This window comes from Condylura cristata, unplaced genomic scaffold, assembly GCF_000260355.1.
Source record: "Condylura cristata isolate star-nosed mole 26May11 unplaced genomic scaffold, ConCri1.0 scaffold00022, whole genome shotgun sequence".
Classification (NCBI taxonomy): Eukaryota; Metazoa; Chordata; class Mammalia; order Eulipotyphla; family Talpidae; genus Condylura; species Condylura cristata.
Window position 1 is genome coordinate 29,533,166 of NW_004567123.1, and position 22,664 is coordinate 29,555,829.

The following is a 22,664-nucleotide window of genomic DNA, read 5'->3' on the forward strand; positions in this document are numbered from 1 at the left end:
TTTAAGCCGTTTTATCGTATCAACCAAATACCTGCTACATGCAGGTGATGTTCTAAGCACGTTATTAACTTATTTAACCTTCAGTCAGTGAGACAGGTGCTATTTACAGCCCTTTCATAGTGAGGAAACTGAGCACCAGCTACCGACGGGGATGGACGGGAGCTGCCCATGTAGGGTTTCATGCCCTAAAACAGAAACTCCCAGTGGCTCAGTTTACTGAGATTTCACTCATTTTATTTCCAATAATACGTCCATTTGCGATGTACCCAGACGTGGTCTGCACACCAAGACAAAGGAAAATAAATGGTTGTTCAATTCTTTAAAATCCATCTCCTGGACTTAAGGGTACCTCTCCTTTCCCCACCGAGAGAAAGGCGGGTGGGGAGACCAGGAATGAAAAGCCCTTAACCACAAGAAAGGCAAAACCATCCAGGCCAGACAGAGAGGCTCCTTCACCTGCAACCTGCCTGGAGGCGCCTGCAGGCCCTGCAGCTCAGGATGTCCAAGGTGTGTTTTTTTTTAACCAATACTTGGCCAATTCGTTAAAAATGAGATTTTCTGTATAAAAAGATTCCTCAGCTTACCAGAAAAACAAGAGGCAACAACCCCCCGCTCCACGAGGCTTCGCGGCAGCCACGGGCCATCAACAGTCTCACCTGTGAACAGGGGCATACCCGGGCGTGCCGCCCTCACAGAGGTGAGGTTTCAGCCTCACTCCGAGGCTCAGGGGGTTCTGAAAGCATCTCTGTAGCTTTGGGGAAGGCGCCTTAACCACGTCTACAGAGTAGGAGCGTAACAATCCACCTGATGCAGGGACCCACAGAACGGCTCACCCCACGCAGAGGAACAATCCACAAAATTGTCCAAATGCCCAGCACACGAGGGCAGAGAGGCACAGCGTGGAGCCAGCGTGCCCAGAGAGCATCGGCTGTGTGACCCGAACAGCCTAACATAGCTGTGCCTTGGGCTAACAGAGCCTTCATGCTGGAAGAATCCAATTCAATCATGAAAAACCCTGTAAATCGGCTCCTGGAGCACGGGTCAGCCCGCAGTAGCGGCCACCACGGTGGTCATTACTGAAGATGGGCCCCCAAATGCTTCTGCGCTGCCTTGGCTTCTGCAGATTCTGTGGTCTCTCTCCCCTGGGAAAACCCTCCTCCCCTCCCTCTGACCCAGTTCACATCAGATCCAGAGGTTCAATTTCAACCCCCAGTTCCCCCAGTCCAACTCGCCAGGTCTTACCCAAGTTGTGTTTCATTTCGGAGAGCTCTTGCTGGTGCAGCCACTGAAGCTTCTCAATCTCGATCCTCAGCCTGCGGATCTGGAAGGAGGGAGAGGAAGCCTTCGGCGGCATGCCGGCGCTCACGGCTCCACTCTCGCAGGGGCCCAACGTCATCAGGCTGAGTGGAGGCGCGGCGGGCTGCCCGAGAGGCAGCAGAGGGCTGAACCCACTGCACAGGAATCGCTTCTGAAAACCAAGCGCAAGCTGTCCCGTCACTGCCAAACACTGGCTCTAGGACGAGCCACTTGGAGTGACAACAAGGTGATTGCCACAGTAAACATGGAGCTTCGCTGTCAATATTACCCTAAAATAATTTATTGTCTTAGGTGGGGCCCATGGTCATTCATCTACAACCCCAAAACCTGACACCTTTGAAAACCAAAGGATATTTTTGACAAGAGGGTTAATCTTGAAGCCAAACACACCGGGGAGGCGGGCGAGGGGATAAACAGCCTGAATGGACGAGACTGTTTATGGGGTCTAGCAACGTGTGTGATCCTCAGCTCAGACTTGCCTCCTCCCGCTCCCAAGCACACTGCAAATTCTGGAGATATCCTGGGTGTCGCAGTGCGGTGTAGGGAGGGCTTGCTCCTGGCATCTGGTGGGTGGGGGCCAGGGGAGCTGCTAAACACCCTACACGGGGCAGGACACACCTCCACAGAGCACCACCTGGCAGTGTCAACAATCGGTCACTGCAGAAATGTTGTATGTAGTCATGGGAGGGACTGCAAATTACTCTTGAAAATCTGAGAAATTCCAGCATACATCTGGACGCAAGGTCTCAGTGAGAAGTGCTGGATCCATCCTTTCAACCACCGGCCAGTTTCTCAAATTAACAAGGAAGGAAGCAAGGTAGCAGAAGCAGGTATCGCTAAAGCAACGTTGGCCCGTTCTGCGCGAGATCCCGACAGGATCCTCCAGGCGGTCATATTTGCAAAAACATCCAAGTGGGTTCAGGGGGTCTTGCAACCCTCCCACGCACACTGCTCCCAGGTGAGGCCCATCAGGGCACCAGGCCGGACACTCTCTTCCGGGAGCTGCCATCCCACCTGGTGTCCCGCTTCCCTTTCAATGACCTCAACAAACCCTGCCTGGCTTGCAGTGAGGCAGAATGGGTCACCGCCTCACCGAACACTCGGCCCCCTAGACAATCGCTTAATTGTGGAGGCGCGAGAGATGACCCTTGGGCCAGGATCGGGGACATAATCAAGTCAGGCTTATGGAAACGATCAAGGAGTCCGTTTACGGGAGCTGGAGGAACTGCCTTCCGGGGCCACCTCGGGCTCAGAGCGTCGCCCTGCCAGTGTTCTCACTGAAGGAAGGAGCCCAGCGGCCACCGAGCGGAGCTGGATCCCACAGGCATGTGCAGGGAAGCCCATCGCATCAAGCCCGTAAGAGGCTCTGAGCAAATCAAGAATTAAAATCAGCGTCGTCTCTGACCTCGGCTATGGTGCTTCCGGTAGTGTTTTTAGAAAGATCGTTGTAGATCTCTGTCATGGTCCCTTTTATTGCATCCATCATCTGAAAGAGAAACAAAACGACGCGGGGATCAGTTCCCTGGAGCTTTTTCTAGATGACATACATCTAAAATTTACCTGTGTAAAAGCCACTGTTCTCAACGGGGAGGCGGTTTGGCTCTTCAGGCACTTCGATTGTCGTGACTGGTGGGATGATGGGGTGTTACTGGCACCCAGCAGCTGGAGGCTGGGGGTGGGGGGAGCTAAACACCCTATGGCCCAGCATATGCCCCCAGGAGACAGTTCCCCAGACTAAAATGTTACTAACACCAAGCTGAGAAACTTGGGTGTAAACCAGGGCAGGAATCACCCCGCGACTCCCACCCGAGCTCAGGGAAGATGTTCACCGTGGTGGTTTCCATAGCCCCAGGCTACACTGGAAAGGCTGACGTGGGCCCAAGTGATTTGATCTGACCAGCTTTGTGGACGAGGAAAGGGCTGTTTTTATGGTCTTTCCTCTTTAAAAACAAAATAAGCTTGGTTGCGCTCTCACTCATTCACCCACTGACGCCCCATTCAGTGGTTTCTTAGTCTATTCGAGTTGCCCATCCATTGCCGTAATGAATTTCGGGACTTTCTATTACCTGGGAAAGAAACCCCACCCCTCCTTGGCCTCTCCCGCCAGCCCCTGCCAATGCCTCTCTCTGCTCTATCTCCGTGACCCAGCTTCACCTGGAGATGCAGCACAGACACGCCCCTCGGCCTCGGTCCTTCTGAAGATCCAATCTCACAGCCCACATGTGCACAGGCCCCCAGGAAAGGCCCTGGCCAGGACACTGTGACCTGTCCAATGTATTTTCCATCTTCTTTTTCTTTAGCTAGCTCACCCCTGGAGGCACTATGCACCGGGCTTCTCTGGGAAGTGAGATCCTTTGCAAGACCAGTTCCCTTTCTACCTCCCCCTGGCTGGCTGAGCCCTCCCCATCAAGGAGAAAGCAGAAGGGCAGGAGACCCAGCGAGGTCCTCAGGCCGGGCCTGGCTGCCTGTTTCCTGAGTCCTGTAGTTCGCTGCCACTCGGTAAAAAGGCAGAAGCCAGAGCAGCGTCCTGCGGATGCGGGGGGCTTGTCCCCCACTCCCTACCAGCAGGCGCCCCTCCAAGCCTTGGCTACCCCGTGTAGAACACAAGAACGGACCTGTGCCCCATGGGGTGCGCACGAGGGCTGAGAACATCTTCCGCAAGATGAGGTGTTCTCAAAGAGATGCCCGCTTGTTTTATTTTCACCAACAGTAAACCTGCATTCACCCCAACACAGGGAGGAAAGGGTTAAGACTTTCACTGCCAGTCTGCTGCAGGGCCACCCCCCGCTGCACACTCGGGGGGCCCACACAGCCTGACCCTCAGAACCCCGACAGGCCTCCAGAGCCCACTCGCCAGCCACCTCGACTGAATATATCCAAAGGCTAAATAAACTGCTTTGCGCCATCTCGACTGAATATATCCAAATGCGAGGGAACTTTAGACAGTGGGCAAAACTCAATATACGAGGAATGCAACGATGGCACAGTCCATTGGAAGGAAATCGTGGCTCTGGCATGAGAACTCCGTGTGCATAAAGCACGCTCCCCTCCATTTCATTTTCACAGATTCCTCCATTCTGCTGTACTAGTCAGGGAGCAGCAGAAGGTAAAGGAAAAGGACTGAGAAAACCCGCCAGGCCTGGCCACCAGCGCCTCGGTGTCCTCAGCTGTAAGTCGGAGCTTGGGTCAGTCAGCAGGAGGTGACCCGGAGAGAGCCACACGCAGACACGAGAACATTCACTAAAGTCAGAACCTCGCCTAGACCCGGTGGAGAAAACGCGCCCCCGGTCAGCCCGCGCCCCCATCCAGAGGGAGCTGCCGGGCGGTGCCGTGTCGCTGACTCCTGAAAACCTCTTTCGAACAAAACGAAAAGCGGGTCAGGCTTCAGTCTCAAGGAACAGTATCTGGTGAAGGTAGAATTTCAACTCCTTAAATAAATTCAACTCAAACAACAAAAAAATCAGCATACTGGTGGGAGGGGAGCAGCCGGGACATGAATCTTGATGGCGACATGTAACGGACGCAGCCTTTTCTGTCTGAAGCCGGGCGTGAACTGGGGACCGACAGGCAGGTGAGGACCACACCTGCCAGAGCCCAGAGTCAGGCTGCACCATCCAATGCCCCGACGAGGTCACCCTGTCACCTGGCGGGCGAAGCCTCAGCTTTCTCATCTGACAACGTAACGGGACCCGAGTCTCAGCGATTTGCAGAAAACCGAGCAACAGAGGAAGTGCTCAGAGGAACACTGTGTCCCCCAGGAGCGTGCTCTGCAGACTTCAGCTGCTGCTCCTGTCTCCTCAGGCTGAGTCCTAGAGGTTCCTGAAGATCCCGCTTTGGGGTCTGCGCCCCAGTGTGGACGGGCCTGGCTCCTGCTCCTAACCAGCGGGATACGCAAAGGTCACAGGCTGTCACCTCTGTGGCCACCCCGGGACTCGCCTTGCTAGCTGGCTTCTCTATCGTGCTGGGTGTGAGGAGCGGAGAGCGGCCTCAGCTGGGAACTGCGGCCCTGGGGAGGCGATTCCCACCCACAATCACCCCAGTGTGCTCGGAAGTGGGTCCTTTCTCAGCCCCGCCTCCAGATGAAACCCCAACCTAGCAGACACCCCGCAGAGTTCTCTCGGGGCTCACAGAGCGTGTGAGTGGTTATGTAGCAACAGATAACCAGTACTCCGAGGTAGAAGGAATAAAACCAAAATGGTCAACCAAAATTCAATGGTAAAAAAACCACAGATTCTGTCTCTCCTCCCAGAAGCAGGGAAGGTTCTACCTTTAATATCATAAAGCAACTCCACCATAGGTTGCAAGAAATTCTAGAAACCATTCTCAACTCTTGTCACCATTCTCTCTATAAACTTGAGTGGCTTACGCGTTAGTAACTAATTAGATCATCATCGCCTGCTTCGTAATGTATTAAATACTCCTAGATTAATACTTCTTAGCTATAAATACCAGCTCCAGAAGGCAGGCACCGGCACACATGAGCCAACCGCCTCTGCAATACCTACTGTGTGCCAGGCACTCCTTGGCCTATGCAGCTGACACTGGGTTATTCTGACTACCGGTCCGCACTCCAGGGTACTCTCGTGGCGGCGAGGAGGGCTTAGTTTTACATGCTCGGATTCAATAACGAGCAGAGAAGCACTTAACAAATAAAGAGAAAAAGAGCGAGTCTGTACTGTGAGTGTCCAGCAGCCAAGGAATCCTGCCCCCACACCCCAGAAGGAGGCCCCACTTGGTGGACAAGACCCCAAAACCCAGCACGCCAGGTGCTCAGACTGTCATTTCTGTCCCACGTGGCTTCTAAATGCAACCAAGCCTTGGTGTGTTAGCTCCAGGAGTGGTCATTTGCGGCCACACTTAAGGAGAAGGACCTTCCCGAGGCCTGAGCCCGCAGGGGGTTAGGGCTGATCCTGGGTCACTTTCCTGTTAGGAACTGACATCAGTACTGGCTCTCTTAAAGCTAAGAAGGGAGAGATTCAATCCACTTGCGGCGACTTCAATTTCTGGTGGAGGAGGGCCCCCAGTGAACACAGGTCTTCCCTCTCACCGCCTGAGGCCCACCCCAGGGCCCCCCAGGCCTTGCCCCGGAGTCCCCAGCAGGAGGCTGCCCTCAGCCGCCCCGCGAGGCCGCGGAACTCACTTTGCTAGTGTACTTGGCTATGTCTGCAGCTACGTCGGCGGAGGCAGTGGCAATGGGCAGGTCCGCGCTGACCGAAGAGGCGAGGGTGCTTGTGGACCCCGAGTTGGTGACCAGAGGCGACGGCTGCGTGCTGGTCACCAGGGTGATGGTGGAGGTGGACGGGCTCTGGGTGATCTCCTTCTGCTGGACGGCTAGGACAGCAAAGGGACCCGGTCACCCACTGTCTCCGGCAGGGCCACCCCAGCACAAGCTCTTCTTTTCTACTTTCATGTGAACAAGAGTCTCCCTCTGACCGACTCTGGGCAGGCTCCTCCCTTCCCAGCGAGGCCTTTGCGTGGCCTGCAGAGCACTGATACAGCTTCTCTCGGTCCAGGGCAGCAACCCTGGGGGACTTTCTCCATCTTTAAAGTACCTGCGTGAGAAAACTTCAGGCTGCCAAGAACTGACTGTTCTCGAGAGAGCCGAAGACAGGCAGGGTCCCCTTCTGCCGGCTCTGTGGGCAGAGGGGCCCGGCGCTGACTGGGCACATCCCAACGGCTCCATAAGGACAGCCCTCCCACGTTCACGGTCCACTTTCCTGGCTGCTGAGTCCTTTCTCACCCTCCTCTCCACCTCCCGTTACCCCCTTCAAACCCCAGGCTCCTCTGTACAAACTGCAGCTGCCTAGACCACGATGGAATGTCCCTGTTGTTACTGATGTAAAATTCTGCCCCGACCTCTGGCTGGCCCAGCTTCGACCATCTCGGATACGAGGCCATCCAGAAGTTGTGGACCAAACCGGTTATCTATGAACCTCCTCTTGCCAGGGCGAGGGGAGACTCATCATCCTGAAGACTGAACTGGGAGTCCCAACCTCAAGATCCCAGGATCGGTGCTGCCCACCAACTGTTCAAAGGCAAGACCGACCCTGGACCCAGCCATACGCCAGCTTGCCTGCCAGCCTGCCATGTTCCCACCCTTCCCACCCAAGCTCGCCAAGGTTTCGGTGGGGGCCGCCTGCCCCTCCCCACATCCAGCCGGCTCAGGAGCGCTCTGCTCACTAGGGGCGCTCCGTGCATGTGAGTTTCAACAAAGGGAACCCACCTAGCTGCGAGTCCCCTCCCCCGCCCCCCAGAGATCTACATCAGGGCTCACCAAAGCCGGGGAACTGGTACCCATCAGATGGGCACTGGGTGCAACCTCACATCCAGCTCCAGATGGAGCCTCCTGCAGTCTTGATTCCACAACTCCAGCAACTGGTTCTTGACGCCAGCTCTTCTTTTGTCGTGGCTAATGCCTCACTACTAAGGAAACCTCGGCTACCAGCTTCCCACCCTACACTTGTTTCAGAATCAGGCCGGGAGGGTGCACAAATGTGCACCCGGTAGTCACTGCAGCAATGCTTGTAACGGGGGGGGAAACTGGAAGCAACCTAACGCCCATCAGTAGGGGAATGCACTGAGCTATGGAATACTATGCAGCAGTCCAAAAGGGTACGGCAGAGCTATACGTACTGACATGACAGACCTCCAAAACATGCTGATGGGTGAAAAAAAGCAAGTATGGTACCATTTTTATGTATTAAAAAAGAAAACAGGAAAAAAAGTGATATTTTTATGGAGTCCTACGTATAAGTACATCTATGTGCATTCATGCATTAAAAAGACTTCGAGGGTGCGCGCTGGCCTTGGAGAAGGACGGGGAGTGACGTGGACAGTCAATCCGCACAAAACAGACTTGTGCGTTAAGTCCCTTGCCCCCTCTCGAAGGAGGACCCTCGCGTGTATTGTTTAGAAAATGGGGGGAAAAATAAAAGGAAAAAACTCAAGTCACAAAACAAGATTTGAAAAGAAGGCCAATGGGACAGGGGAGGCCGAGCGCTGACGGCGGCCAGGAAACCAACTCAAAAAGGAAAACAATGGCTTTCTCCCGTCGGTGTGGCAAAAAGGGAACGGCCACAGAGAACAGAAGGGGCAGCTCGGTACCTTTCACAGCCTGTCTGGTCTGATATCTCGTCCCCTGGGAAGACTGAGGCTGCTGCTGCTGGCTTTGCTGCTGCTGCTGCTGCTGCTGCTGTTGCTGCCGCTGCATCTTCTGCATGTGCCACTTTTGAGAAGACGTTTGAAACTTACTTGACGCGTTCCACACGACCCGCTGCACGGCCGGGGCAGTCTCCTTCGGTAAGAGCGGCCTCTGCTTTTTCACCGGGCTTCCCGTGACGGCGGTGGCCGGGGCCGTGACCATGGACGTGGTGCTGGTGGTGGGCGTGACACCAGCCGTGGGCGTTTGGGAGGAAGAGCGGGTGAGGACTGGCGTTTCAGGGGGAGACTGGCTGCCCGCCGTCGTGGATGGTGGCGTTTTACCTACGACTAAAGCCAATGCGTGAAGAAAAAAAAAAAAAGATGGGACTTAAGTCAGGGTCATCGGCCAGGCGTGTCCAGGACACCAGGCTCGGGGCGAGGTCACCCGAGGCCCGGGATGCTGAACCGATCCGGCACAGCCAGGGCACCCCAGGGACAAGCTCTTCCTCGCCTTCTACCGGCCCGGCACTGCCCCCCACCCCCACACCTGCTCGCATCCAAGCACATGCCCAGACCTCGGGGTAAGGGAGGCCCAACCCAGGAGCCCAGTCAGCAGGCGGCAAGTGAACAGAATCACGACAGGGTCTTGTTCTTACCAAGAGTTGGCGAGACACTTTGAGAAAGACCCAGCCAAGGTGAACCCGGAGAGTAAGACAAAGCCTCTGGCTAGGGGCCTCCACAGGCCTGGACCTCAGAACCAGAGGTTCCCGCGGGCCAAAACACTACGTGGCATTCGATTGACCCCAAAGGAAAGTGACCCTTCAAGCCCTTCTGATTCCCGACCCCTGACCACCCAGGCCGCTGTAGTGCTGACGGCCCTCACGCCCGACACCAAAGGGACCCTTCCCAACGAGGTGGAGGGACCCCCATCCTGGAGCAGCTTCTGGCCATGCTCCGGCCACCGTGACCATGGCCGGCGCTGGCGATATGGCTTCCTCATGTGTGGTGGTCAAGTTCAAGTCAAACACGAGCTTGTATTTTTATAAAGAGTGACTTTTGCTTCAAATAAAAACAGTAAGCCAATCAATACAGAAGCAGGACTTCGGAATGGCCAAAATGGTGACTGGGAACTGAATCCATTCTGAAAAAGCAGCCTGAGGGGTTGTGTGTCCGGGGGAGCTGGGCGATGGGCGAGGTAGGGTTCCAACAGGCAGGGTGAGGACCTGGGGAAAGCATCAGCCAAGACGCGTCCAGAAAAGGGAGCGTTACGGTGCGTGAGCACAGGCGTGCGGGCGCCGGGAGGCAGGTTAGAGCCAGAAGCGCTGAGCAGCGTAGAGGGGGGTGGCCCGTGAGTGCTCCTTTGGGAATGGGCAGAGGCCCCTCCTCAGTGGGGGGCCCCTCCCCCACCCCACTGCCCTACCCCAGAATGCCCGGGCCACACCCCACCAGGGAAGCCGCCCGAACGCCATCTGGTTGTGGCCTTGACTAACTCCCATTTGTGAGCATCACACCCAGGAGAGCCGTGAGCCTGATTATTCTAGGGGGTTCAGTGAACTGTGCTTTGGGGGTAGTGAGAGCGTAGACAGGTTGGGTTTTGTGACTCCATCCCATCTGGCTGGCCCTCCTGCTCCTCTGGAGAGGAGAGTTCAACCAAGTTCATGGGCAAGGACAGAGGGCGAGGCTAAGGCTTCTGTGGTGAGGCTCCCCGCAGACCACCTGCCAGACACGGATGCAGGTGCGGCCCTTCCTGGGGCCTGCGCTGGCCCTTCTGTGGGTCGTCCCCCCCCAGAAGCCTCTGCGGGCATGTATACATCAGCGCCTCTCCTTTCTGCCCTGACCCCAAACCAGGTTGTTACTCTTAATTAACTGGCCTGGTTCCCCTGTCGGGTAAAAGACAACCTACAAAAAAGCCCTCTCCCAACCTGCAAGAGCAAACAGCTGGCTTGGTTCTGCTACTCTACAGTAGTCCTGTTTCTCCACAGGAAAACTGCAGTGCAGACGCTGAAACTCTGGCAGCTGTGGGGGCTAGCATTTATAAACGGAAATATTTTTGTTTCTAGAGGAGTCTGATGGCTTTGGGGGGAGAGGTGACAGGAAACTGCACGTGTCCTAGAAATTTAGAGTGTATAATCAATTTTGGGTTGAGTCTGAACCCCCAAAACAGTGACTCTTGTAAAGGTCAGCACCATCCAACTGTGCTCATTCCAGAGTTTGGTGGCTGCCAAAAGGAGGTCTGTCTAAGGATGGAAACGGCTGGAGCCACAGGGCAGGCACAACCAGGTCTCCCAGCCGCTCCCTCCGCCTCCGTTCTGGGATCCCTGGCTGCAGAAGCCGCTCTCCTGCGGAGAACTCATGTTCTATGCATTAGCTGTCTTCATTGCTGAAGGTAGGCTGGCGGTCAGGACAACACCCTGGAAAAAGCTCTTAACTCCTCAGACAAAGATGACCTATTACAGAATCTAACATGAAGACCATTCCTCACGACCCTAGTCACCCTCGGAGGCTCTTGACTTAAGGCCAGTCAGTCTTGCCCCATCGTGGGAAGCTGCTCTAAGCTGCTCTAACTAAATTGCTTTGAAATCATCTTCAGTTGAAATACCGACCACCACCTAGGGTCTTGCGGAGGAATATCCTTCAGACATCAGTGTAGGGCAAAGTTCTGCTTCATTTAATCAACTGAAAAAGTTCTTTTTATTTTTTAGAAAACATGAGGTTTTTTCCTACAGAATTGTGTTCCTTTTTGCTTGGACTGCTAGGAAGCTCAGAGACCAAATGCTAACTCTGAAGGCTGCAGTGGGACGTGATCCTATACACAGGACTCCCAGACCTTTCGCTATTCTACCTTCATTTTACACTTCATTTTCGTTGTGTTTCACAGTTATGTATTCATTTCAACCTTTTGCAATCTCTTTCTGGAAGAAGGGGCATGAAACCAATCAATCAAAAGACCTGGTCCAAAAAAGAACATAAGAACAGAAAGAAATCATTTCCAGAAACCCTGCAGTCTGCACCCGGACATTGCCACAAGCCTCGTGGAGTAAGTACTGCTCCTGGGGCTCTCTGCAGCCTCAAAAGTGCTCCCCCAAGCCCACATCATCATTGACTTTTTCAGGGCAAGCCATAAACCTCAGAGATGACTCAGGAGTGAGGGGGTTCTCATCATTCCTCTCTCCCTCCACTGCACCATTCCAACATATTCCGTACTCTCGTGATAACTGCAAGGGAATTCTTCCTAACAACTGAAGGTTCTAGAACAGTTCAGTTAACATAAGCAGAGAAGAAAGACTCAAAGGTCAGGTCCTGACTTACTGCTTACTGGACGCAGAGGACTAAACACCCCTGAGGGCAGCACAGACTCACACCTTTTGGCTGCAGTTAGCTCCTGTCACCAGTTAGCCACGGTCCAAAAGGTGCAACCGTTAAGTTACTTCCAAAGCTTATGGCTACCGCCTCCATTTCGTCCTTGGGCAGTATTTCTCCTAGACCCTCAATTAATTCCTCATTATCTTTCTTGGGCATGTTGGCAGCCCTTCAACACCCACTTGTCAAACCAAGTGAGAAATGTGCTGACTGCTGTGTCATTGGGAAGGGCCCATCAAATCGTTCACGGGTTCTTTCTGGAAGGTTTGCCAACACGCCAGGACTGTGGCAGGGCGGGCTGGGGGGCAGAGCCCGTGCGGGCTCAGTCTAGAACAGCAGCAAAGGAAGGCGGGCTTGGACTCAGCAACTGTAAACTCAGGAGGGGGCTTTTCAATGTCCAACATTTTTGAATGCCACTGCTGGCTGTGTGCAGAGCCAAGGATGCCCCTGAACATCCTCTAACCACAGGACAAGAGCTGCCCGGCACAAAATGTCAGCACCAGGACTGAGCAGCCTGGACTCAGCTCAGGTAAATGCAAACAGGTGCGACACCAGGCAGCGCCCCTTCAGGAAGCACCTGGCCTCATCCTGATACTGCCTATCCCAAGTGGCCTCGGAGGCAAGTGAGAAAGTGGGCGTTAAGATGCCTGACAGCAGGGGACAAAGAAAGACAGGCATCCAGCCTGCAAACTAAACACCTCTAGGAATGTAAGTCCTGTCAAATGTCTGAATGTTGACAAACACTTTCGGTGCAAGGTGTGAGCACGCTGAGAAAGAATCTTAGTCTACTTGGGCTAGAAATGCCTGGATCGCGAAAATCAACTGCTGTTTTTCCGAAATGACTTACTTTCTGGGCTCAAGGTCAACCACCTCTGGTAGCCTAGCAGGTAAAGGCAGGCAAGGCCCAGGTGAAGTTCTGGTCACACTCGGTACCTAAAGGCAATCCCAGCATAGCTGAGCCCCCCTCCATGATGTGTGAGGGTCTGCTAATACTTCTGATAATATGACCACCAAGTGGCATTCTAAACAAAATCAAGAAACTGGAAGCTGGTACAATCACTTACCATCCTGTTTGGGAGATGATTCTTTGGGTTCCTTCTTATTTTTTCGACCCTCCCTCCCAGAATGGTCTTCTCCTAAATCTATGACAAGTTCGCTCTCTGAATCGGAGTCCAGGCCCAAATGTACTGTTGGGGAATCCGTCTCATCTTTTCCCTTCAGTTTATCCTTTGTGGGATGAGGTGAGGGCTTCGCTTTTTCTGGAAAGTCTTTCTCGGGCTGGGGGCTGGCCTTTTCCTTGACTGTGCCCGGCTCTGCTTTCTCGCTGGTCGGCGATGTGCTTTTCATCTCCTCTTTAGCATCCACTGGGTTTGCCAGTTTGGGCTTTTTTTTGACAGCAGATGGCTCTCTGTCCATCCGACTACCCTCTTTGTCTTCTGCATCTTCTGGCTCATTCTTGGACTTCTGCTCATCATCACTGATATACTCACTATCGCTACTATCTGACTTCTCAGAATCTTCCGAATCGCTGTGCTCTACGGCCGTATAAACATCTTCTGAGATTTCATTTATGCCTAAATTCAAAGAGAAAACCCAGCATGTGGCGTAGTCACAAAATAAAGAACATGGCCAAAAAGGCAAACATTTTCCACGCCAAACGCTGGAATAAAAAACATTTCAAAATGTATCACATGGGCCTGGTGGGGTTAGTAGTGAGCCAAATTGCAACTGAATACAGCTGACAAGTGCAACCCATGGTTGCAGGGTTCAGTTATTAAGATTCAAAGATGACATGGGACCTAGCAACATCAATTGTAAATTTTAAATCTAGCTAAGTCTCTGTAACAGCGATAACTAAACAGGATAGGGGGGTTGGGAGAGGCAGAAGAGGAACAGCAGGCATGAGCTGCTAAAGCTGCCCCATCTGACAGCTGAGAAAACAGGCCCAGAGAAATCACCTGACCTCAGACACAAAGAAAACCAAGACAGAGACAAAGGCAGAATCCCAGGCTCCTGCTCGCCGCCGACACTCAACCCATACAACCCCAAAGCGTTTAAGTCCTTTATTCTGTATCGAGAGCTCCAGGAAGTAAGTCAAAGCCCTGAGACAGAGGCTGCAGACTCACAGCCCGCAAGTCACAACTGACCAGAAACACTGTGTTTGGGAAGCAGGGAACTGGCTCCTTTTGTTGTTACTTGTTTTTCAATTTAGAACTCGCCGCCCATTTCACAAATCAGAGAATTTCCCACAGAAATCAAGATGGCGGGCTTGTGTTCACTATCAGATCTGGCCATCTGTCTGGGTCACAGACTGACAAGGTGATGCTGGCCTGGCAACCACCAGCCCCTCGGGCGGGGAGCACTTCTGGGAGCCTGGCGCCTGGACACCCTCTTCTCTCTGACCAAATACGGCCAACAGTCATAGGATTTGCACTGTTCTGCTTACAATGGGTTAAGAAGTAAGGACCCCCCCCCCCCATTTCCATAGCTCTAGCAAAAGGGAAAAAGACAAAAGAGCATCCCAAGACACACACACACACACACACACACACACACACACTAATGTGGGCAAAGCAGATTCCTAACCACAGCTCTATTTAACCCATTTAAATGCCTGCTTTTGCCAGAAGGGCAATGGGGGTTAAGTAATAAGCCCAATCAGCTCTTGGCACTTGTCTTCAAGCTCGAGGAATTGTCCCCTGATGTCACAAACTGTCAAGCAGCTGTATGGAAGGTTATCATCCTCGTCCAGACAAACGGGCAGGACGCTGGCCCAAGGACACACGCACCAGCACCGCCACCAGGACTAGATCGACCACAGACAACTCAAAACACAAAAATGCAGATCTACCGTCATGTCTGGGGCCTGGACTTGAGCCTGAGAGCTAATGCCTGCACACAAAATACAGCAGGACCACTCACCACCAGGAAGGGCTCGGTACTGACTGGAGCCTGGAGGACGGGAGTTCAAATCCAGCTCCTCCATGCTACGAGCTGTGTGACCCTGGCCGAGAGACCTACCTCTCTGAGCCTTAGCTTCTTCATTTGCAAAGTGAGACTGATACAGTATTGACCTCGCAGGTCCTTCTAGGCACAGCATTTAAACAGTGCAGAATACAATACACACAGAACACTCAATAAGTAGTATGAAAATTCTAGTTAACAGAAGTCAACAAGTTCAAGCAGCTGCATGGAAGGACCCAAGAGAAACTGAAACGCCCTCAAAACACCATCCATGACACTCTGTGTCCACCAATACGCAGCCCCAAAGGAATGCATGCCTCTGGCAGCCCCAGACAACCCTCACCTACAGCTCCTTCCTCACCCACAGGCCCCGAGCACCCACTGATGTGCAAAACCCCTCCTTGGAGAGGCTCTCCCACCCCACCTCATTGAATCCTGGCTGTATGTATTCAACAAATTCTCCAAAGCACCTACTATGTTCACAAGACCTTGGAGAAGGCAAATCCTTACAAGGCAACCTCCCTGCCCTCAAGGAGCTTCCAGTCTAGGTTGGCAGGGATAACCCCACACCAAGGGACGACTGATGCTGTGGGGGTAGTAAAGTATCAAAGGAGGCAGGCAGCTGGGCTAGGCAATCAGAGGAGACTTCTGGAGGCGGCGAGACCCGAGCTCGGCCTTTGGGGCAGAATCCAGGTAGGCAGTGTGAAGGCAGGCAGCACGAGGAAGGGAGACAATAGGAGAAGAAGCGGGATGGGTTGGCCAGGAGGTGAGCAGCCCAGTCTGGAGGGAAGGGGTATGTGCAGGACTCATGGGGTTCCAGTGTGGAAACACAGACCTGTTCTGAGAGGACACACAGAGGCAGACTCAGGAGGAGCTTTCTGCCTCTGGACTTTCTCTGCAGGCTGCCGCCACCAAAGTCTACACAGAGGGACTCACAGAGGCCTTCTGAACAATTAAGTGGCAAATCAGAAACGTGACGCCATGAGTAGACGTGCACTTTGGGGGAACCAATAATTGAAGGTGAAAGCAGCTGCTGGGAGCAGACAAGACAGGATCCACCTCTGGTTTCCTCTGGCGCCCTCACGAGCAGGAGTAACGGCGAGGATGGAAGCGGACCAAAAGACATACCTAATTGTGCTTTGCAACTCTCTATCGTCTTGTCAAGGTTTAGCTGGAACCTGCTACGAATCTGCCGCTTGGGAGAGATGAGAGGAACAGGGGCAGACTGCTGCTGGACGGACTCGCTCAGCTCCTTCAAATCCATCTCGGCCTTGCTTCGATCTGGAAGGCATCATCACAGCACATGAGACCAGGCCTGACTCGGCCACACGCCACATCTTACAGCGCGGACTGAGGAGAGGTACAGGGGGACCTACAAGCTGCTGGTCGTTTTCCCCAACAATATCACTGAGAAAGTTCATCCGAGAGCAGGTTCATTCAGCCTGGGTTGCTTTCACTCTTTGAAACACACAATCGGGCCCTCCCTGGGGGCACAGCGGGTTAGAGCTCAGCACTGCAAGCTGGCTGCAGCCACTTCAGTGGGAGTTCAATCCCCGCCCCGGAGGTGACCCACATGGCCGGCAGACCTCTCCTGACCCGCCTGCTGCTCTCCTCAGCAGTGTGCTTCACCAGTTTGCCTGTTTTGCTCCCCACTGTGTCTCTGGTGAAGCCTCTCACCGCCCCTGTACCTCGGCCTGTACTGCTGTTCTGTATGTATAAAGGAATCTTTAAAAAAAAAAAAAAAAAAAAAACTTTAAAACAAGCATACAGCCCCAGATAGACTGCTGTCGGTGGGACTCAGCATCAGTGGGTCCCTTGAAGGTCAAAGGTTATGGCAATAGGGCCCTCCCTGGTGACACAGTGGGTTAAAACACAACACTATGAAGCTGTCCACAGCCACTGCGGCACGAGTTCGATCCCCAGCCAGGGAGCTGACCCGCATGGCCTGGCAGACCTCTCCTATCTCCCCACTGCTCCCCTCTGCAGTGTGTTTCAGTAGGTTCACCTGTGCTGCTCCCCACTATCTCTGGTGAATCCTCTCACCTCCCACACCTCTGGGCTGTACCCCAGTTTGTGTGCATAAATAAATACATCTTCAAAAAATAAAGTCCTAGGAAAAAAAAAATCTAATTCCCCCAGTGGCTTCTTTACAAGTTGTCACTTGAAAGCACTTTTTAAAAAATCACAATAAACTATCTTTCTTAATATAAAAAAATAAATAAATAAAAAAAATAAAGTCCTTGGCAGTCGAGCTGCACACATGATGGCAAAGGGGAAGGATGTGAAGTCTATCTCAAAATTTCTGCTTTCAGAAATGAGGCAGCAGGGTGGATTCCAGAGGGAGAGACAACCTTTATCCGTTAAGCTAGAAAAACAAGGTTCTCACAAAAGCTATTTTCCACGAGGGACGAGAGCACAGCGACCGAGCGAAGTGTCCCCCGTGACTAACAGACAACACACAGCCCACCACCACCCACCGGCCTGGGTCACCAAGCTCTTTTTCCGTCAGTGCCAAGGAGGGAGTGAGGCTCTACAGGCCCCTTAACCTCTGGGGCCAAAAAATGGCCAGGAATGTTTAAGTAGCTGTGTCCCAATAAAACTTTATTTGCAAAAAAAAAAAACAGGGTGGTGGGGGAGGCGCCTGGAACACAGGTGTACCATTTGTTTCCCTGCCAGCCACAGCTAACCTTGACTCCACACTGCTATCTCCTGTAGAGCTTTCAAAAATCCTATTTTTCTCACCCACAGAGAGTCTGAATTATCTGGCCTGGGAAAGGTCTAAGATCTGTACATCGGCCTTCTTTCAAGATCCCCAGGTGATTTCCATCAGCAGCCAAGGCTGGAAACCCATGTGAGTGAAGGAAACGCTCCGACTCCCCTTAACCCTTGTGTGTCTGTATCAACAGCAACGCTCTTCCACCCCTTCCACCCCTTAGGGCTCACGACCAGAGGCCTCACCATACTCACGGGAGTGAGTGAAAGGGCAAGAACAGGAAATGCCAGCTTCCCACTTCAGCCTAAAAAGACTGGACTCTGGCATATTCACAGTCCAAGGCATGAAAAGATGCAAAGCGCCTCATTTTACAAAAATAAGGTGCCTCCAGGCATGAAGCCAACTTAGTGTTTACTCAATTATCCAGCAAAAGCCGGGGCTGGGATCAGGCTGGGATTAGGTCCCCGGGCTCCGGCCTTGAGAGCTGTAGCCAGATGTAATTATCTTTCTCCAGCTTCTGGCGGGCTGTGCCCCCCTCCTCGGCAGGCAGAAAGAGGGTTTCTCGTTTAGCTCAGTAGCTTATCAGCACTGGTTCTGTCCCTGCCCTTCTATATCAGGAATATCTTCAGCACCCACCCTTGCTGCCAACATTTTGAACTTTTCAGCTGATATGAAGACAGCTTAGGCTATAAATGGAATGCAGGGATAAAAAATACCCTTGCTTGAAAAGGAGGCACGATCTTACATTTCTGGAGGGAGCTCACATCAGAACTGCCCCTTTAGGGGGGTAGCTGGCGGCATCTCCCAAAATGTCAAGCGCACGAGGCCTCTGACCTCACCATTCGGCTTCTAGGAATTTAGCCTACGGATATGTCCCATCTGGGCACAAGGCTCTTCTTTGCCACAGCCGTTTCAAGGGCAAAAAGGAAAATAAACCACAGTCAATAAGTAAAGAGCCTGAATGAACAAGTGCAAGTTCAAGTTCACCTTGACATGGAATGAAATGCAAGGGTGTACAAAAGCTGTGGAAGAGCTCAAGAGCTGACGGGGACAGGAAGTGAGGTCAGCAGGGCGTGCAGGCTGGGGGGGAACGGCACGACCCAGCTGTCACTGTCTCTGGGGTCCACAGAACTGGCACCCCTGAGCCAGGTGAGAGGCGTCTCTGCTGTGAGGAAAGTGGGTGAGGCTGCCGGGCCTTGTGTGGCACGACGGTCTCTCCCCACGAGATGCCAATAGCAACTGCATCCCAGTTGTGACAATAAAAATGTCTCCCAGTGTTGTCATATGTCCCCGGGGGGGCCTCGAAACCACCCAGGGAAACACTGTGTTTCTCTAGAAGATTCTCCAAGGAGACAGACAGGCCACAGAGGTCACCTGTGGAAGGGAACCAGAGCAGGTGACCAGAGGCTGAAGAGACACCTTTTCACTCACATTTCTTTCCATACTTTGAAATTTTACCATGTGCATTAGTTACTTGCAAAAACAGAATAAACTTTTAAAAAGAAAAATATAAGAAATTTCAGCTAAAAAGCAAAACACAACAGATCTCCTTGGCCAGGTAGCAATGGGCCCGCTGGGAGGGCGGACTAGCATGCGCCTCAAGATGGCGGCACGTGCCAGCGACTGTTCGGACAGGAGGCCCTGCCAGGGGCTCTCTAATCAATCAAAGTCCAGCAGAGAGCATCACCTCATTCAGTGGGAAAAAAGAAAAATATGACGACTTCTGAGAAAGCCGGGTCCTCGGCTCTCAAAGGCCGCCTGATGTGCCTGGTGCCTCTTTTCATAAAGACGGGGCCCCAGCAGTGACCAAGGGCCCAGCTCCAGGCTCCACTTGACAACCCTCCCCGTCACCCCCACAGAGCGCCAAGGTATTTCTGCCATGAACAGGACTGGCTGTGTTTTGCTTGACCCAAAGCAAACACCCTCGATGAGGTAAGAGCAGACGAGATTACCAGCCCAGGCCTTCCTCCTCTCCCCTCGCCTTGAAGACTTATTTACAATCACGTGAAGTCACAGAAGAGGGCTGGAATAACCTGCCAGGAACTGGCTTCTTTTGAGGGGAACAAAGCCCAAGACCCAATGCGAGGCCCAGGCCTTAGCAAGTAGGGAGAGAACCAGGTCTCCGCATAGAGCACCCCTCTGTCCAGCACAATTCATACAGTCATCCAGGTGATAAGCAATAGGTGGCCCCGTATTTTTTTATTTTTGGTTGCATTTGTTTGACCGAAGTAAGAGTTTTTGTTTTTAATGAAACGGTTCATCTCTAAGATCTAGGAGAGTTAATATGAGAACATTCTGATTTGTTTTTCTTGGAAATACAGACAACTGACAAGACAGTCGAGATGGTGGAGGGGCGGGGGGGAGTGGGAGGGAGGCTTCCTTCAGAAAGCACCTTCATTGCTAAGGGACCCCCGTTCCAAATCGGGACCTTGCCCCTGACTCAACGGCTGATCCAACACACACCACCCCAAGTGTTCCATGGGTTAAGAGGCAGCGACACAGTACACGAGCCTGAGTCTGATGGCCAAGCTCTACCTCGAGCTGTCCTGGCTAGCCAGCTGTTTCTCAGTGCCTCAGTGTCCTCTTCTGTTACAAGGGGCTCTTTCCTACTTCAGACACTGTTGTTTTACAGAGTAAAACTCACAGGACATTCAGTGCAGCCACGCCTCAGACAGGAGGCAGAATTCCATCTCCGAAAGAAGTGTAGCCAAGCCCCCGTTAACCCTCACCAGGACCATCACAGATGCTCTTTAGCTCCACAGAATGTTTGCCTCTTCCAGCTGTTATTTTTAACAATAGCTTTGTTAGAGGTAACAATAGCAAAGCCGCCTGTTGTATTCGTTCCTGTAGATTCGATACCGATGACAAACATTACTGATGACAAACATTACCGATGACAAACATGATCAAGGACCCTAAAAAGCATCTGCCCGACCCCAAGATGCCATGGAGACTTATCTAGCATTCCCGTCATTCTCTGCCTTTCCCTTCCCATCACAGCATGTTCCCTGGTACCTATCTGACCGATCCTCCTCCCATCAGGTAACTGAAGCCCCACCCCCAAAATGCCCTCATTTCAGTGTTTTCCTGCCTGCTGACCAGAGGAGTGTGCATCCCACAGGGAAGGGCAGGCACTGTGCCCAACCACCGTGACACCAACAGGGAACTGCCTCATACTCCCAAGGGGGGTGAGTCAAGCTGCTGCCCCATGACACAGGCCCACCTGACTTAGGGAGGGAGCCATTCCTGGCGCACATGACCAGCAGAGGGGAACTGGCCATGAGAATGCCCCAGGCAAGGTTCTTGGGGGGTGGGAGGCGGGTGTGAGAAAGGAAGCCAGGCTGTTGCAGAAAATGACTGTTCCCCTGGCAGCAAAAGGGTCCCCTTTCGCTCAGTGAGGAGTTCCCACCAATCAAGCTGACATGGAGGCCCTCGGCTAACATCCTGCCCCTGGTGACCCGGGTCACTGAAGCACCAGCCTCCGTGGACTCCACAAGGGCTTGATCCAGCGTTGCCAATGGCCAGTTCCATGACCCTGGCTGCCCAGTCACCTCTCCCCAGAACTCAGTTTCTCCACCTGAAAACAGCCCTGCAGAGCAAGATGAAACCAGAGGGCACTGGCCACTGAGGCTGAGGACTCAGTCCACACAGGTGGCCACCCCTCCCTCCTAAAGCCAGCTATACTGAAGCCACCAGCACCACACACTCACCTGGGCTGCTTCTCCCAGTCCTCTGCCTCTTTTCAGCAACCTCTGCTCACTTCGCCTCCTCCCAACCTACATGCCAAGTGCCCAAGACCCTCTTGTTTCCTTGTGTTCTAGACCAGGGTCTCTCAGCCTCAGCACTATTGCTATCAGGGCCGGTCCTCCGCAGCACAGGGTGGTGGGCACTTCTGGCCTCCAGCCACTAGATGGCAATAGCACCCCCCGCCCCGCCTTCTCACGCTGTGAGAACTCCTGCTCTGACCCAATCCCAGGCATAAATCAGGCTTTCCACCTCCTGCCCCCGCCCTGGCCTGAGGGTGCCCTTGCTCCAAGGGCCCTCCCAACCTCTCCCAGTGGCAGTCTAGTGGGTGTCTACAACTGACCTCTGAGATTCCCGTTTCTCCTGCCACAAGTAAAGCTATTAACACAGTTATAGTTATATACATAGTTATAGCTGCTTGGTGTGCAGGCCAGTTCTGTGCATTACAGGGTGTTCAGCAGCATCCTGGGACTCTACCTACTAGACGACAATTGCTAACCCCCACCACACAGTCGTGACAAACCAAAAAGAGCACCGCCAGACACTTGGACCCCAAGGGGTGGAATGAACTGCCCTTGGCTGAGAATGGTGGACACAGGAGTCTCTAACACAGCACCCGAGCTGTCCACTGGTGCCATTTCAGCCACAGGGCTTCCCTGCCACAAAGCCCTTCACAGAGGAGGCTACAGGTCCTCTCACCTCTCCCTCCCCCTCCCTCCCCACAAGCCTTCCCCTGGGCCTCCCAACCAACCACTCCTGTGACACCTCCAGGTCTTCCTTATTCTAGGGTTTGCAAATACCTTGTTCCTTCTAGAAAGTTCTTCCTCCAGATACAGGGAAGGGTGGCTTTTCTTGTTGCGCAAAAAATCAATACACTCATATGAACCTCCTTGAAAGGCGTGAACTGTCTTGTTCAGGTACCTGGAGTACTGTAGTTTCCTCTAGCTCCCTCTCTAGAACTGAGACTTTGCCCAAGCAGAGTCTTATTCACCGTTCTATGCGCCATGCCTGACTTAGCAAATAGCACATAACAGCAACTCAATAAAAATCAGAAATCATGACGGAATCAACCAGTAAAATAAACTTCACACATACATACTTAAGCATTCCTGGTGCCAATTTTTGCTAAAGACTTTGGCCTACAGTAGTGTTTTTAGAACTGAAACCCAAAAATCAGGGGTCCTCTCTGGTGGCACAACAGGTTAAAACACAGCACTATGAAGAGATCTGTAGCCACTGCAGCGTGAGTTCAATCCCCGGCCAGGAAGTGACCCACAGTGTGCAGCAGACCTCTCCTGTCTCGCCCGCTGCTCCCCTCAGCAATGCATTTTAGTGCATCTGCCTGTTCTGCTCCCCACTTTGTCTCTGGTAAATTCTCTCACCCCCTGGACCTCTGGCCTGTACCCCAGTTCTTGTATGCGTAAAT

The 22,664-nt window shown here is 52.9% G+C and overlaps 1 protein-coding gene across 11 annotated transcripts in view; it reads right to left on the bottom strand.

Moving 5' to 3' along the window:
* ZMYND8 (zinc finger, MYND-type containing 8) overlaps nt 1-22,664 on the bottom strand; it is a 96,554-nt gene that overhangs the window by 5,373 nt on the left and 68,517 nt on the right. For 8 of the 11 annotated variants that reach the window (XM_004687451.2, XM_004687452.2, XM_012728239.1 and 5 more), the window contains 6 exons: nt 15,910-16,062; nt 12,882-13,391; nt 8,422-8,805; nt 6,458-6,648; nt 2,723-2,803; nt 1,243-1,321 (listed from right to left, as the gene is read on the bottom strand). In XM_004687451.2, coding sequence (XP_004687508.1) covers nt 1,243-1,321; nt 2,723-2,803; nt 6,458-6,648; nt 8,422-8,805; nt 12,882-13,391; nt 15,910-16,062 — 1,398 coding nt within the window. The remainder of the gene's footprint in view (nt 1-1,242; nt 1,322-2,722; nt 2,804-6,457; nt 6,649-8,421; nt 8,806-12,881; nt 13,392-15,909; nt 16,063-22,664) is intronic. The other 3 variants (XM_004687455.2, XM_004687453.2, XM_012728241.1) reach the window with 2 other exon arrangements.